The sequence below is a fragment of the Macrotis lagotis genome, chromosome 8 (genome assembly GCF_037893015.1).
Source record: "Macrotis lagotis isolate mMagLag1 chromosome 8, bilby.v1.9.chrom.fasta, whole genome shotgun sequence".
NCBI classification, from domain to species: Eukaryota; Metazoa; Chordata; class Mammalia; order Peramelemorphia; family Peramelidae; genus Macrotis; species Macrotis lagotis.
The window spans coordinates 138,755,310-138,773,110 of record NC_133665.1 but is presented as its reverse complement, the minus strand read 5'-3'; the positions used below and the strand labels follow the sequence as shown (position 1 = coordinate 138,773,110).

Sequence of the window (17,801 nt, the reverse complement as noted above, 5' to 3'; positions counted from 1 at the left end):
AGGTAGAGTTGTTGGGGGGGAAGTGTTTACATTGAACTTGCTGGGTGACAGTACAGAAGCATCACCCTTTAATCCAGGCTTATCTAGTCAGGCAGTGAAAGAGCTTGATTGTCAATGTGTAGCCTACATAAATAAAATAATTGGGGGGGGAAGGTGTGGAATCAAGACCAGAAAGTTTGCAAACTACTGGCCTAAAGGTGTATTAGAATTGAGTGCAGTGATCTTGGCAAGGGTATTATTTCATAATTGCTTCAATTTGTGGAGTTTAAGATAAAATCAATAAAAGATTGAAAGATATCCTGGGAGGTGGTAACATAATCTACCAAAATACTTAGAACTATGGAGCTTTAGATGATAGTAAATGAATGCCAAAAGAAAAGCTACCCTGCTCTCAAATAGGGTGATGGCAGGGAGTAGGTTAGAATTTTACTTATGAGGGTTCTTATGTTCATTTTCCAATCTAGTTTGGGCCCACTTTTTTTTTTTTTTTTTAGGATTTTTGCAAGGCAAATGGGGTTAAGTAGCTTGCCCAAGGCCACACAGCTAGGTAATTATTAAGTGTCTGACACCGGATTTGAACCCAGGTACTCCTGACTCCAGGGCCGGTGCTTTATCCACTATGCCACCTAGCCGCCCCTTGGGCCCACTATTTTTAACGATTTTGCACATTAAATAAGGATCGTATCACTATTACACCTTTTTATTTTTTTGAGGGTAGAAAGCTCTGTAAATTACTGCAATGCTAAAGATGTGAAATCTTGATTTCTCCCACTTGTGTTCCCTAAGAATTCCTCCCTAAAGTTTCTGAGAACTTAGCTAAAAGAATATAGAATTCTGTGTTGCTATCTTATATGCCTACTAACAAACTTCATAGACTGGTACCATGTCTTAAGGAATCCTTTGGGCCTTACATCCCCAACATGTATCACAAAGATACTAAACTTGTATCTAAACACTTGGTACTTCCCTGTTTCATTCTTCTTTTGAAGGGAGGCCAGGTGAGAACTTCTGATAATACGAAATAGGTGCTTTTGTTTCTTTTGCCACAATGATCCATTTAGAGTCTTCCCCTTTTTTAGAATTTTTTTTTTAAATCAAATCACTTTTTACAGAAAACCACCTTTCACCTAGCTCTCTCACCTTTGGCTCCAAGAAGCATAGCTTGCCTAGCAGCTACAACAGAGGCTGGCTAAACCAGGTTGAGGACAACAGGCCGTAAGCCCATTGGTGATTTGGGGTTGAGGTGACCCAAGCAGGTAAAGACTCCCTGATGGAATGGGTGCACATGAGAGCAATTTGTTCAAAAAGCCATGACAGTGGCTAAAACAGATGCTGAGGAGTTCTTAGATCTTGGTCAGTCATCAAAGACAAGGCACCCATTGCATCCTGGACCACTGCTAATCATCTTGACTTTTGTCTTGCTACAGTTGACTTCGGAAGAGAGACTAGCTGACCTCTGTAACTCGACTTTACCTAAATACAGTTCACACTAAAGTCTAGATATCCCCCAGTGGCTTCATTGGTCCTCTTCGAAAACCAAGGACAGGCAGTAACATTGGACTATGTAGTATTTGGGGCTGCATCAGGAGCAGCAGACGTAGAGTTAACTAGTGTCGTTAAGGATATTAGAGTATAGAAACTATATGCCGTGATTAAAGTTTAAAAAAAACAACGCTGAAATTGAACTTATTTATTAGGAAAGCAAAGACCAATGACTGGTAAGGGAGAGGGTCAGAGCATGTTGGAAACCTGGGCTCCAGAAGTAGGTTCTGCAAAGCTGACAGTTATCACCAATTACCAAGTGCTGTTATCAAAGTCTAGTTGAGGCTCACCAGTTGGAGAATGACTGAACAAACTTGATATCTGAATATAATTGAGTACTATTTGAGAATTAAGAAATGATGAAATGAATAGTTTCAGAAAAAACTGGAAAGACTTGATTGAACTAATGTAGAGTGAAGTGAGCATAACTAGGGGAAATTTTATACAATAATTTAAACCTCATTGTAGAGACAAATAACTGAAGAACTTTAGGATTCTGATTAATGCAATAACCTGCTATGATTTCAGGGGACAGAAGTAATTGACTCCAGATGCAGAATGAGATAATGAGATGAGGTTTTGCTTAACTCTTATCTATTTTAAGTGTGTGTGTATTAAATGAAGGGCAGTGAAGAAGGAAAATAAGTACTTATAATTGAAAAAAATTTTAAATCTGGTAGTTGCATTCGATATCTAAAGTTTCTTTCCTAACTCATTAATATTCAATAATTCTAAATTCCACCTCTAGCTTGAGAGAAGTTTATATGCATACAATGAACACTGAAACAATTTAATCATATAATCTTAATAAATATGCCCATGTTTTGTTAGCCATATGTTTCTCAAAACTCTTTACTGTTTCATGATCCTTTCCAGTTAACAAGGAAAATTTAAAAAGTCATTGTTGGAGAAATTACAAATGAAAACAACTCTGAGGTACCTCACACTTACCAGATTGGCAAATATGACAGAAAAGGGAAATGATAAAAGTATGTGGGAAAATGGGGACATCAATGGACCATCAGTGTCATGGATTGATCCATCCATTCTGGAGAGCTATGCCCACTTCTGGATTCTGAAACTTTGCTGAAAGAGCAACAAAACTGTCAAATTCTTTGATTTTGCAGCACCCCTTCTAGGTGGTCACAAGAGATTACCAAAAACCAAGGACAAGCAGTAACAATGGAATATGTAGGTAGTTGGGGCTGCATCAGGAGCCAGCAGACCTAGAATTAATTTACGTCACTAAGGCTATTAGAATGTAGAAACTATATGCTGTGATAAAATTAAAAAAAAAACCTAGTACTGAAATTGAACTTCTTTATTAGGAAAGCAAAGACCAGTGACTGGTGAGGGAGAGGGTCGGAGCAGGTTAGAAACCTGGGCTCCAGAAACAGGTTCATCTAACAGGACCAGTCTGGCCCAGCAAAGCTGACAGTTATCACCAATATTCAAGTGCTGTTATCAAAGGCTACTCTCAAGCAAATTAAAATATCAATGTGTATATTTTATCTTTTCAACCATCAGGCACATGTTGAACTCTGCTTCAGTAATAAACATATTAAGGACCTTGGACTTCACTATTTAGCACATATTTTGCCTGTCAAGAATATTTTTTTCCTCTTGAGAGAGATCTTGGCAGGAAATATGGTTTCATGTTTTTGTGTATTGGCATTTTATTCTCCATAAGCTTCCTAAACAGCAAGAAACCAAATATTTCCTTTATATATGTTTCCTCATAAATAAAGTGTAGCTATATCAGATGAAAATATTCAATGAATTAAAAAGTTTTTTTCCTTGAAAGTACTAACCTTTTTCTCCTTGGGGTAGGAAGTAGGGATATGTACCTATCCCAGAAACATTACAACATGATAAAGGACATATCTGGGTAATTGTTTGAAAAAGGAGAATTTTTGATGAAAAGGTACAAGGTATTTGAAACAACACATAAGATTTCGGATAAAGTGCAGAACCAGTTATCTTTTTTTTTCATATTTCTCTGTAAAATGAGACTAGAGAGACTGAGTATTGTTACTGATTTTTTTTAAGAGCTAGCTAATTTTATGACTACAATAACTTTCATAATTATACATGTTGGGGTAATCAAATCTCATGCTTCAGGGCAGAAGCCAATTACTACAGTGATCAAGAAGTAATTTATATTCTCATGTACAGCATTATACAAAAGAGAAGCATTATGAATTCATGAGTTTTCAGTTGAGTTTTCCTTGGTAGCAAGTTTGGGTTATTTATTATACATATGCCATTGGATTCGGAGGACCACAGTCTTAACTTCATAAGTTCTTTCAGTAGTATATTTCAGATTATGGCATATAATTAAGAAGAGTTCTAATGAACTCATTAGGTATATTACCTAAAACTTGACCAGTTTTGTGGTGATAGGGAGTGGCCATCGACATATTGGAAAATTTTGGTTGTCATTATCACCTTCTACAAGACCATTAGAACCATGAGCTGGATTTTGAAATGAATGAAAATTGTACTTTTGGAAAAACATATATAAATGTTTGATTAGGGAATTGTGTTATACATAAACTAAGGAGCAGAATGAACTGTTGAAAATATAACATTTCAGTTTAAAAAGAAGCATTGTCTAGTATTCAATGAGCTTTATTCTGGAATTGTAGGATTTTTATTTCTGGAAGTATGATTTCAGCACGTTAAAAATTTTTATAAGAAAAATTGAACTGTCCTAATGAGACACGATTTCAATCTTGAAATCGTTTTCATAGTTTGTGTCTAAAGTCATATTGAAAAACCATACTGGGGAATGGGTAGTTATTAGTTTTGTAGATAAGGTCCATCTGTTGTGATAATATAAGTCTCTCATTCTGGATCCAAGTACCGATTTGTTCATCTTATTTAAATATCTAACTGTGCCCTTGATATTTTCTTAATAAACTTTGTATTTTAAAAATAATATTTTTTTTCTATTTTTTGGAAGTAATTTTCTATTATTATAGAAAATTATCAGAGTTGATGCTGTTGTCGTTTAGTTCTGTCGATCACAGCACACCAGTACTGTCCAAAGAATTTTCTTTGCAAAGAATACTGGAATGATTTGATGTTTCCTTCTCTGGTGGATTAAGGCAAACAGAGTTTAAGTGACTTACTCAAGAGTTACACAGCTAGTAAGGGTCTGAGGCTGGATATGAATTCAGGTCTATCCAGTGAGCCACCTAGCTGCCTAGTTGCCTTTAACAAGGAAGGCTCTTCACTTTTGCCGCTTTAGAAAGATAAGGACTACAACTGAGAAAGACTTGTGAACTCATTGAAATAGCCAAAAAGGATTCCAGAAGACCCATGAAAAAAATTGGATAGAGCGGTACAGAATAAGACATGGTCAATTTTGGACATGGTCAATATATAGGAATAGGTTTTCCTTGACTATGCCTATTTATTACAAAATTTTGCTTTATTAATTATTTTTTTAATTATGAGGATAAACATTAAGGCTCTATAAATAAATAAAATTTATTTTAATTAAAAATAAAAATCCTTATAACTAATAAAATATTGATACAAGAAAAAACAGTTTTTGCAAGGAACTGGCTTTGCTAAATTCACATTGGGTATTGTGAATGGACTATAATTCTTGGAAGATCCGTGTGAAAGTTATTTAGTCAGTTTGCTATAAGTAACTATCTTTTAAATTTATTTTTCTAAAATTCTGACTTTAAACACCAAATAGAATGACTACTTCTGTATGTAGTAGAACAGGAGAGAATTGTACATCAAATTTCAAATTTATTATCTGCTTTTCTATATATTAAAAAAAAAATCTGAGTTCAAATTTGGCCCCAGACTCTTAATAATTACCTGGCTGGGTGACCTTGGGCAAGTCACTTAACCCCTTTGCCTTGAAAAACAAACAAACAAACAAACAAATAAATAAAGCAAAACTTTGTAATAAATAGGCACAGTCAAGCAAAACCTATTCCCATATTGGTCGTATCCAAAAATTTTTGTCTTATAAAAACTTCTATATCCTGATCCCTTCCTATCTTTCCAGTCTTCTTATACCTTCCAGTGATATTGGCCTCCTTGCCTACCTAACCCAAGACATGCTATCTCCCTTCTTCATGATTTAGTGGCTTGTCCCCTCTCCTGGAATGTTCTCCCTTCTTATCTCTTACCTCTTTGCTTCCCTGGCTTGCAGAAAGTATTTAGTATCCTATTTAGTCACATATAGAAATTAAGCTGCTAAAGATAGAGGAAATTATAGCTAGAAAAAATATAGCATTTTCTTGTAATTCCTTTTATTAACACTAGTCACCCCCCAAGCTAACTATGAATAATTAAGTTATAGAGTAACATAATTGCTTAGGATAATGTACTTTTGGCATTTTCTATCAAATGGCTTTGCAAGCCAATTATGACCTTGAAAATATGCCTCCCCCATCCCCCCATTTAATAGCACCCTTTTGTCACATCTTGCCACTTTTAAGGGAAACTTAAAAAAATGACATCTTTGACAAACTATTCTCTATCCTTATTTCTAGTTCTTTCCCTCTTTTGGTCTTCTTGTTTGTCCTGAATATATCTTGTACATAGTAGTTTTCATGTTATCTCTTCTAATAAACTGTGAGCTCCTTTAGAGTAGGGACTAACTTTTATCTTGGTTTTGTTTTGCTTTTTTTTACTGACTGATAGCCAGTAGCACTTGTCCATCAGAATATGCATACTTGGGACTGACAGTCCAAAGAAACCATGAGTTGACTCCAGAATAGTTGACAAGCATAGTTGGGATATCTTTAGGAAATTGTGATCTTTAATGATGCCCTTTCTGGAAGCAAAATCTTACCTTTTAATTCTAAGGTTTGACAGGTAATGTTATATGGTTGGAGGACATGGACCAGCTTCCAAAGAACGTAGATAGAGGACTATGGAAAAGGAAAGCTGCTTAGTGGGTTTGAGCCGGCTCTAGCTTGAAACCAATGAGAAAGGAGAGATGTCCTCAGGAAAATGAATGGGTTGAGAAGATGTGTTGGACATGTGGGGAGGGTGAGGATGGGCTCCTGGGCTCTGCTCTCCCCACCATATAAAGAGAAAGGGATCAAGGTCTTCATCAGCTCTTTGCGGTGAGCTCTGAGCAGACTGGACAAGAGCTGCCTAGGATGGATGGACATAGATGGTCAGTGGGGACATCCACATTGAGGAGAAACCAAATCTATTTGAGTATTGAGGAGGGTTATTTGACTCCCCCTCTCAGGAGGATCCAGTCCCCAGATTCTTAACCTGGAGTTACAAAATACACACACACACACACACACACACATATATTTTGCAAGGCAAATGATGTTAAGTGGCTTGCCCAAGGCCACACAGCTAGATAATTATTAAGTGTCTGAGGTCGGATTTGAACTCAGGTACTCCTGACTCCAGGGCCAGTGCTCTATCCACTGCATCACCTAGCCACCCCAGGAAATGCTTTTAAAATATTTTAATATATAATAAGCATCCTTTATATTTTATTTTATGCAATTGAAATCATTATTCTGAGAAGGGCTCCATTGGTTTCACCAAGCTGCTCCTTACTTAAAATGAAGACCTCCTACTCCAGTCTAACTGTAGTGCCACTATTGAATTAGTTAATGAACTAATGTCTGATTTGAATTAATGATCACAAAGTTCATATTGATACCCATTTTCTGATTGATTCTCATAGAATTTAATATCCTGTGGCTAGTTTTGTGTTTTAGCCAAGTATAGAAATTCAGGTGCTAAAGATAGGGGAAATTATATCTAGAAAAACAATACAGCATTTTTTGGTAATTTTATTAGTCATCCACAAGTTAACTGGGAATAATTAAGTGATAGAATAACATAATTCCTACAGGCAGTGTATTTTTGCCTTTTTCTAGCAAATAGCTTTGTATAGCCATGACCCTAAACATGCCTTCCCCTTGCCCCCTAACCCTTTACTTATTTATCTATCTATTTATCTATCTATCTATCTATTTATTTATTTACTTACTTTTTAGGGTTTTTTTTTTTTTGCAAATGGGATTAAGTGGCTTGCCCAAGGCCACACAGCTAGGTAATTATTAAATGTCTGAGGGGGGATTTGAACTCAGGTACTCCTGACTCCAGGGCTGGTGCTCTATTCACTGTGCTACCTAGCGGTCCCTAACCCTTTATTTAATAGCATCTTTTTGTCATATCTTACCACTTGAAGGAGAACTTAAAAATGACATTAAAATATTTAAATCTTAGGACCAACACATTGCCTTATTTATGAATGTTCATTAGCAGTAAGATTTTACAATTTATACTTTACTGAAAATAGATACCTATGATCTGATATAGAAAATGAAATTAAAGTTAAGTATAAAATTGTCTTGACTTTTCATTGAAAATAATTTAGATTATTAAAATGTTTGAGAGGTAATAACAGTCTTTTTCTTTTCATCATAATTATTACATTGTGGTGATTCAAATCCATTCAGTTTGAGCATATGGGATGAGGGGGTAAAATAACATTGCAATGAAACTATTTTGCTAAAAAGCTCTTATGCTTGGGGTTTTGAACAAAATATTGCATAGCTCTAAAATATTGCACAAGAAATATATTGTTGGCACAATTGGGTGGTACAGTGAATAGAGCACTGACCCTAGAGTCAGGAGGACCTGAGTTCAAATCCAGCCTCAGATACTTAATTACCTAGCTATGTGACCTTGGGGAAGTCACTTAAACCCTACTGCTTTGCAATAAAAAAAGGATATTGCCTTTCACTTTTTAAAAAATCCAAACATCTTCCAAGAGATAGTTGTTATCTACTATCTGATAGAAGATACTATCATATGATAGTTAAATTTACACAAAATAAATATTGGATTAACTTTGTGAAAATTGGATGACTTAATTGGACTTAATTTGACCTTTGGAAAATAAAATGCAAAATTTAGTCTGTCATAGCATAACTTGTATTTCTCCAACTTAGGATAATTGGTTGAAATGAAAAATTAACTCTTTATAGACAGAAGCTTATGCTATTGTTTTTTGGTGGGGAGGAAGGAAGTGCCATGTTCGTTACTAAAGACAAAAGTCAGAAAAATTTTTCATAACAGGCCCTTATATTGCCTACTTCATAGCAACTAAGAAGCTGTTACACAGTTTAGTTGATCAACTTAGTTGATCACCATGCTCGATGACAAATTTTTAATGATCCACTTATTTAAGTTACATTTCCTACATAGTCTGTTAAACAAGAAAAATATGGAAAGGATAAAATTTTCACAGCAGAGTATTACACATCTATTAGAGGGCACCCTGTTCTGGTTTCATCCAACTTAGTTACTCATCAGCAAAATGAGTTTTGTACCAAATCCCATTCTTGATTATTACTCACCAATGCTGAATTATTAGTTGAGTATGAATATTATTATAGTATAGCACAATTGGGTAGATATGGACCCCGATAACTTGTCAAAAATAATGGCTCTGAAACAGGGCTAAAATGAAAAACCTACAAATACTCTTAGTACTTCAGATTTTAACTTTTAACTTTAAAGGGTCATAATGCACTAGAAGGAACATTGTTATGCCAAGAATCAAAGGGCCCTGTTTCTTGTCCTAACTGCCCCTCACTAGCTAAGTGAATCATATTAGACCAATCAATTATCCTGTTCATCTGCAAAGATATGGACCATATGGTCTATGGTGTCTTGACTCCAAGATAAGCATTTGTTATAAAGGTGTTTGTCAGGGAGAGGCAGCCAACAAATCCTCTTAAGAATTTTTATTTTATTCTTTTATTTAGAATTTCAGGAATTAAATGACAGTCATTCAGGATTAAGTGACTTGCCCAGAGTCACAAGGTTAAAAGGTGTCAGTTATCTGAGGAAGGATTTGAATTCAGGTCCTCTTGACTCTGAGACCCTGTATCCACTGCTACAAACAAGTTACCCCTGGAATAGATTAATTTTACAATGTAATATTAACCTATGTTTTCTCAATGCCCAATATGTGGTCAATGGCAGGCTAGCCTAGCAATTAGAAACAAGGTTCATGGATTTAATCTCTTTTGTAGATATTTTTAACTTTACAGTTCTCTTTTTTTTTTTTTTACCAACACACTATTTAACCTGAGGAGTGTGAAGACAACCATGTACTTTTCATACATTCATTTATTTTAAGGGAAAGAATAACTTTTACATTCTAGTAACAACATTTATTTGTATGGTGCTTCAAAGTTTGTAAAGTTCTTTCCATATATGATCTCATTTGATCTCTCAGTATTTGTTGTGTGCTTTGTAAGCCTTCAAGTTGGTAGTCCTGGTGACAAATGGATAGCATCACTACTGGAGAAACAATGTATTCTCTGATTTTGGGGTCTCTGGATATGGGAAAACGCTCTTATGTCATTGGGACTCAACACCTACTTCCAATACTAGTGTTTATATGTGGTTGTTTAATTGACTTTAGAGCCCTTTGCATCAGTCATAATTAGCTAATTTAAATATGACATTATATTTAAAGTCCCTCCTTTTAGCCAAGGTGAATCCAGGTTTGGGCTTTTTCCTTTAATCTGGACAGATGTAAAGTTCTGCTAAGTTGAAGGGTATGCTGGTACCACTCAAAGCTTCTTTCGAGGGTTTCTCCTTTTTTTTATAAAATGTCCTAGGATCCTAGAGATCTTCTATAGTCTAATCTGTTTGTTGAACCTAAGAAGGAACTAAGGTCCTGAAAAGTAAAGTGATACACCCAAGATGACACAGACACAGTGGAATTGGAATTCGAGTCCTGGGACTCTATTATAGCTGAGCCTTGCCATCCACTCCTCTGAAGGACTGGCATGTTTGCCTGCAAATTATGTTCACTGAACCTTAATTAAAAATGAATGGATTTGGGGTGACTAGGTTCCACAGTGGATAGAGCACCAACCCTGGAGTCAGGAGTACTTGGGTTCAAATTCGGCCTCAGTTATTTAATAATTACCTAGATGTGTGACCTTGGGCAAGCCACTTCACCCCATTGCCTTGCAAAAAAAAAAATGAATGGATCCTTTGTATGGGAAAAAGAAGATCCAAGTCTTTGGAAGGGATTAAGTCTAAATTGTTTCTTTTTCACTGTTTTCCTGTTCAACAGTTATGTTTTTTTATGGTTATTATCTTTTCCTTGATTCTAGAGGACAAAACAGTTATTTTTTACATTTTTTATTGAAACTCAAAGGGCAAAATAGATATATATTTTTAACAATCTCTATTGAAGCTCACATGGGAAAATGGATATGAAAACATTGAAATTCAGTCATTTTGGAATCCCTTCCTTTTGTAGAGTACTTGATTTGGGGGTGTTTCCTTATAAATTATCTCACTTGATTTTCAAGCAGAGCTATGAGGCAGACATTATCCCCATTTAATAGAGGAAGGAAGGGAGGCTGCTCAAGTATAAGGGGAGATAGCTTGCTAAAATGGAAGTAACACTCTAAGTCTGGAGTCAGAGAATCTGGGTTCAAATAATGCCTCTGAAGATTTCTTCAGGATGATTTTGAACAAATGCCTTGACTTTCCTCAGATTTTTCCTCATCTACTAAATTAAGAAGTTAGACCAAGTGGCCTTTGGATTTTATCTTCTAGATCTATGATCCCATGAGCAAATGAAATAATAATTATAAAGTACTTAGAACAGTGCCATCATGTATATGTATATATATAATATACATATATGTTCCTTTTTCTTTCTTTCCTTTTACTTCTCCCACAAATGCACATTTTTTAGCCATAAAATCCTAGATAAAAGTAAGTTCTTGCTTTTGTTGTGATGACATAATGCTGTTTAGTGCTAGGATGGGTACCTGATCTCAGGGTTTCCATCTCCCAATTTAATGTTCTTTCATTCATGCAGACTAGCTAGAGAACCCAGGGGGCACATCCAGATTAGGGAAAGGTCCTGAGTCCATGTCACAGGAGAACTGGTTGAAGGAAATAGGCTCCTTTTGCCCAGCGGATAAACAGAGAGACTTGAGAGCCATCTTCATGAATCTGAAGGACTATCAAGAGGAGGTGGAATTAGATGGACTTGTCTTGCTTGGTTCCAGAGGGTAGAACCAGGAACAATGGATAGAAGTTTTGAAGAGACCTATTTGTGCTTAATGGAAAGGAAGGGAAACTTCCTAACTGCTAGAGTGAAATGACCCTCCTTAGAAGCCTGCAAGTAGAGGATGGATGGGTTCAATATGATCTCATGGGGATTTCTTTTGTTAATGACTTGGACTAGAGGGTTATAGAGTTTCACTGAGGCCCCCTCCAACTCTCAGATTATGAGATTAAATGAGTAATAAAAAATGCAGTTAAGTTTGCTACTATTCAAGATCTTCTGTAAGGGTGGTAGACTGACAAGATGTCATTGATGTTTCACATCTACAATAATGAATAACAGACTTAAGTCTAATGGATAAAGTATGGGGGCAAGTATAAGGAATTAGATCAGGCAACAAAAAAATTTCTATGGGAAGGTTTAAATCAATAAAAGAAGACCTAGTAAAATAGTAAACATCATAAAGATAAGTCCAAAGGACCGATAGGCACCAAATGGACAAGGTTCTTAGCTGAATCCTACTAGTGAATAATGACTATAACAATATTTAGCATTTATATATTACCTTTAGGTATATAAAACACCTTATAAATAACCAATTTTATTCTCAGAGCAACCCTGGTTGTTATCATTATCCTTTTATAGATGAGGAAACTGAGGCACAGAGAAGTTAAGTGACTTGCCCAGGGTTACACAACCAATACGTGTTAGACGTTGGATTTGAACTCGTCTTCCTAACTCCAAAGTACAATGCTATGGGGGACAGCTAGATGGCACAGTGGATAGAGGACCTGAATTCAAATTTGACCTCAGACATTTAATAACCTAGTTGTGTGATCTTAGGCAAGTCACTTAACTCCATTGCCTTGTAAAAAAATAAGCCCCCCACCCCCAAGACCAATGCTATATCCACTTTGCTGCCTATTTGATAATGAAATTATGTTCCATGTTACTACCTGGATGCTATTTTCTTAAAACAATTGAATAAAAATAAAGCACCTGTTATATATAAAAAAGACCAGAAGTAATTTGCTTTGGTTTGTTTCTTTGGGTCTGGACCTGTGATTTTTTGGGAAATGCCCTCTACTAACATAGACTGGACACTCACTATTAGGTAACAGAGTTTTCTGGGATTCAAGAGCCAAAAGGCTTGCCCAAGGTTACTCAGGCAGGATGACAGAGAAGGGACTTGAACCCAGGTCATCTATACTCTAAGACCAGCTGTCTATCTACATGTGCCTTGCCTCTAGAGGGGGATAGGATCTGTTATATATGACAGAACAAAAACAGTGGGTTAGATAAATGGAAAGTTTCTTATATAGTATTAGATTGGACTGGTGCCTTTTGTCACATTCAGTAGCTAAATAGAAGGTAGAAAGGAGAAGTCTCTCTTTTTTAAATTGTGGTTTGAGTGAAAGGCCTCATCGAAGACATGTCTAAGCAAATTTGATGACTAATGACTTCCAAAGAGAATATAATAAATATATCTAATCATTTATCTTTTGAATCAATAATTCAATTTTTAATGCAAACATTTAAACTTTAAAGAAAGAAATGCAAATTAGAAAGGAAAATTTCCCCTGAAAACATTGAATGTGGCTAACTCTTTGAAGAGGTACTTTATACAAAACAAAGGTTTATACATAAATGTCTTTTGGGTTTTTTGGCTAGATTATCAGTAAATGATATTAGATTGTTTTTACTGCAATGAGAATAACATGAATCCCTCCCTCTGCCCCCCCACCCGACCCCCAGCCCAATCTATGCGTAATATGGGAAAGCCTAATGACCAACAGCAGCCAGCACAAGATGATTTTAGCCCCAAGAGTTCAGAAGCATCTTCCACCAAGCACCTTCTAACAAGTATTTTAGGCTCATTCCCAAAGTCTGGAACCATTTGCTAAGAAAATGAATTAAAACTTGCATTTGCTCTTTTCTGTCTCTCTTTAAACAAAGTAGACCTCAATAAAGTAAAATGACCATTTCTAATGTAAGTATAGGTTCTATTAAATATAATACTAACAATGAGAATGGCATCAGTTTTAAATTGTAGGAAGGCATACAATAAATTAAACTATCCCTTTGATTCTTGGGGTTTCTGATGTGATCTTCAGGGGAGGGGGCTTTAGCTGACATTGAAGTTTTCAGGATTAGTGCAGTTTTAAGTATTTCATGGGAAGGAAGGAGTCTCTCACTCAATAAATTATTCCATTATTTATCTAACATTTATAAATGGGAAGAGAGAAAATCCTCCAGCCCTTGTCACTGAAGTAGAGATATTCTCCTGTATCACGGGGCACTGCATGCACTGTAAGAGAGAAAGATTTCTCAGAGGCAGGATACAGTTGATGCAAGTACTTGGAATAGTACTGGTGGCAAATTAGTCCACAGGACTCTATCTGTTATTTACTTAAGTAAATTAATTGGAAAAAAAAGATATAGACTGCAGTTCAGTAAAACAATAAAGTGCTTTAAATGAGATTGGCTGTTTCTGCATCATTTTTTTTTTTTACTTCACCATAGGCATCAAGATCCACCAAATTAAGAGTTGATAGTATTTTACAAGAAGTAAAACTTTAAAAGCCTCATTTTTTTCTACTAAATATCCAGTACTGCTCATGTATCTGACTTATTGAACCATTCTTTTTCAAGGTGTTTTCCATGTCCTTCTTGTCATTGAATTAGCTTCCTAATGGATAAGGAAGAAAATTAGAGCAAAGGCCGAACAGACAAAGATGGAAAGGAGGAGGGACATAAATATTACTTATATTAAAATTTCCACTTGTAACTTGTGTATAAAAGGGGGTTGAAGCAAAAGAGAGAGAGAGAGAGAGAGAGAGAGAGAGAGAGAGAGAGAGAGAGAAGACCCGCTTTTCCAATCCAGTGTGTATGTCCAGATGAATTGAAATACACCATATAGAGCTTCTTGAAGAAGGGTCTTCTGGGGACTTATATAAATCTAAGAGTCTCTAGTCCACTTGAATGTTAACTGCTATAATACAGTCGCCTCTTTCATGGCTTCAACCCATCTGCAAAATAGAGAAACAAGAGCATATTTTATTTGATGGATAATAACAATTTAATCTTTCATATTTACATTTCTGATTACAAAGCATTTTATGTGTATAGGATGGTCTATATGTACAATGACAGAGGAGGTAGGACAGATTACTTTCCCCATTTAACATATGAGGAGGCTGAGCTTCCGAGAATTAAAATGATTTGTCCAAGGTCACAGCTATTTATTGACTAATGTTGAGTCTTGAACCATGGTTTTCTGACCCAAAGTTCAAGATGCTTTCCTTTTACATAAAAAGGTACAGTATTAAGGGATTAAGAAGTACTAAGAGATCAAGGATGTTTTAGTTTTCATTATTCTATAACATCCTAATCAATTGGTTATAAAGATGGGAACTCTCATGATGGTAAAGTCATGGTCAGTTCTTCCAGTTGTTAGGAAAGGTACAAAGATAGAAACTAAAGGAATAATGAATGAGTCCTTTCTCTTTAGGGGACTGTGGGAGGAGAAGAAAAGTATAGATTATGGACCAATTAATTTTCAGTACCTCTGTGCTGAATTGATATCCTCTGCTTTGAAGCTATAAAACAGAGTTTGCTTGTGATAAAGATGAAAAATGAGTCCCAATTCTCGGTTTCCTTCTTCTGGGGCAATGGTGAAACCCAACAAAGGTATGCTTTCTGTAGCTACTTTATCCTAAGGTAAAAGGAAAATAATGTTAGATATCATTCTTCAAATATGTATTACATATACATTATCATCACCAGTTTATTTTTGGTGAAGCCTGAGTATGTTGTTCGACTATCATGTAATAGAATGGGAACCATGTTTTATTCATGTTTATATCTCCTACAGGGCTTGTTCATCACATGGCTTCAGACTGTAGATTTAGAGCTAGAAGGCAATTTAAAAGCCAGGTAGTTTAAAAATGAGGAAATGGAGATCTGGGAAGATTATATCTTACCTGCCCAGGGTCATAAGATTAGTAATATTCAGCATTTAAACCCAGATCTTCTCCACACTTAGTCAACTAGTAAATGTTTAAAGACTTGTGTTAGACATGAGCTTTATATATTCTGAGCACAGCTTTAGAATACACATGTAGACATTATCTAGATTAAAGGATAACCAAGTTTTCATCTTGAGTTGTTTTTTTTTTAAGTCAATAGGGTTAAGTGACTTGCCAAAGGTCACACAGCTAAATGTCTGAAGTCATACTTGAACTCAGGTCCTCCTGAATCCCGGGCTCTATCCATAGTGCCACCCAGCTGTCCTGAGTTCCCATCTTTCACAGAAGTTTGGTACCTATGATCTATACGTATCCTCTACCTCATATCTGACTACGAAAGACTCATTTTGTGATAGAAAGGTAGGAGTGTTGTGTTTACAGTTTTAAACATGGCCATCCTGCCTTTAGAGTTTCTTGCTATTGAAAAGTAAGTATATTTCTTTTTTGTTTGCTTGTTTGAACTAAAAACGTTAAATGAAAACAATCAGTTTGCAGGCATCACAGCATCATTGTGCTTTCACTTTTCAAATATGAGTTCAAGGAAGGAAAAATGTTTAAAAACCTCATTACTAAAACCTTTTCTTTTTCTTTTTCGCAAGCCCAGAAAGAGATAGAAGCACAGGCTCTTAACTGCATGGCCGAAAGGTGTGGCAGCATCAGGTCTTGCGACTTTTATCTGGTTTTCATTTCTGAGGCTAACAGGGTGGGGGTTGGAAGGGGCACTGCCCTATTCCACAGTGTAGACTTAACTCCTCACTGAAGGGATAAGACAGGGCTTCATCTCTGTCTTAGCTGTCTCTGAAAAACTTCCACTCCCCGTCACAGATCTATTGGTTCAAAGCTTCTAGTACTTCAAGCACCTGATCAGATCCCATCACCCTCAAACACTGGGACTTAATAATCCCTACTTAATAAAACTGAATGGGTAACAGGCTCCCAATTAAACAGGTATTTATCCTCAGTCCTCTCAAGGTGATAGCAATGAGTGTTCACACTCTATAGAGGAAGAATAGGAAGTCCCAAATATCCTGGATTCCCAATTCTGAAAAACAGGCACGTGGGTAGCCCACACAGAACTGGGAAGCTCACTCAATGTAGCAACTGCTTTTTTTTTTAATCCCTTCCCCAATGACTTTGTATCTATTCCCTGTCCCCATTCCAATATCTTCAAAAATAATGCCCTCATCTCAGTTTTTAAATCATTTGTGAAGATGGTATGGCATGACTCCCATGACTGGGTGAGTACAGGGCTACTTTTAGAATTGTAAACATTCTCCTTGTTTGTGGGGAGGTTTTAATTAATTAATTGTTTTTTCTAGAGGGGGAAAAAAAAAGTCCAAACACACAAGTGACTACTTTTCATTAACCACTTAAGCTTAAGTGTAGCCCTATATATGGCAAGTCCATTAGCACATTTACTTAAGTCATACAGTTTCGCTTAAGTCTGAGACTTTTTGGAATGAAAGGTAGGTCAGGTACTACTTAGGTTACTGTACCTCTGCTCCAAGCTTTTTTTTTTATTGTTTTTCTTTTTTTGCAAGGCAAGGGGGTTAAATGACTTGTCCAAGGCCATACAGCTAGGGAATTATTAAGTGTCTGAGGCTGGATTTGAACTCAGGTCCTCCTGACTCCAGGGCTGGTGCTCTATCCACTGTGCCACCTAGCTGCCCCTTCCAATGCTTTTTTAGTTTTTTATTTATTTTTTTTTCTGGAGTAGAGGGGGCCACTGACTACAGGAGGAAAGCTCTTACATTTAAGCATAATCTTTGCTCAAAGACCAAATGTGGGAAGCATAAAAGAAGTCACCTGAGAATTATACTCTGGGTAAAGGAGTCTAACTACCCAACATTCACCAATTAGCAAAAATGTTTTTCAAAGATCTATTGATTTTGAGAGACATCAGATGGTAGTGGTCTTGAAGACTGTTACATTGTAAACAGCCTTTTTATTCTTTGGTGTCCTGAGCAGGTCATGGATATACCAAGAAAGAACCCAAGGTCCGTCTACTGCTTCTTCCATCACTTTTCCCACCAGCTTAAGATGGTGGCTGTGATGCCAGTAAGAAAGAAATGATACCACTGATTTCCTATCGGTGATAGTCCTTTTTGTTACTAACCCTAAATGAGACACTATTTTAACAAAACAATAGAGCCTGGCTCAATGATTTC

The 17,801-nt window shown here is 36.2% G+C and overlaps 1 protein-coding gene across 2 annotated transcripts in view; it reads right to left on the bottom strand.

Annotated features, from left to right (window-relative positions):
• Positions 1-14,416: 14,416 nt before the first annotated feature.
• Positions 14,417-17,801, bottom strand: part of FGD5 (FYVE, RhoGEF and PH domain containing 5) — a 171,091-nt gene continuing 167,706 nt past the window's right edge. For both annotated transcript variants that reach the window (XM_074198480.1, XM_074198481.1), the window contains exons 20-21: positions 15,172-15,320; positions 14,417-14,634 (exon numbers count right to left, since the gene is read on the bottom strand). In XM_074198480.1, coding sequence (XP_074054581.1) covers positions 14,598-14,634; positions 15,172-15,320 — 186 coding nt within the window. In that variant the 3' untranslated portion in view covers positions 14,417-14,597. The remainder of the gene's footprint in view (positions 14,635-15,171; positions 15,321-17,801) is intronic.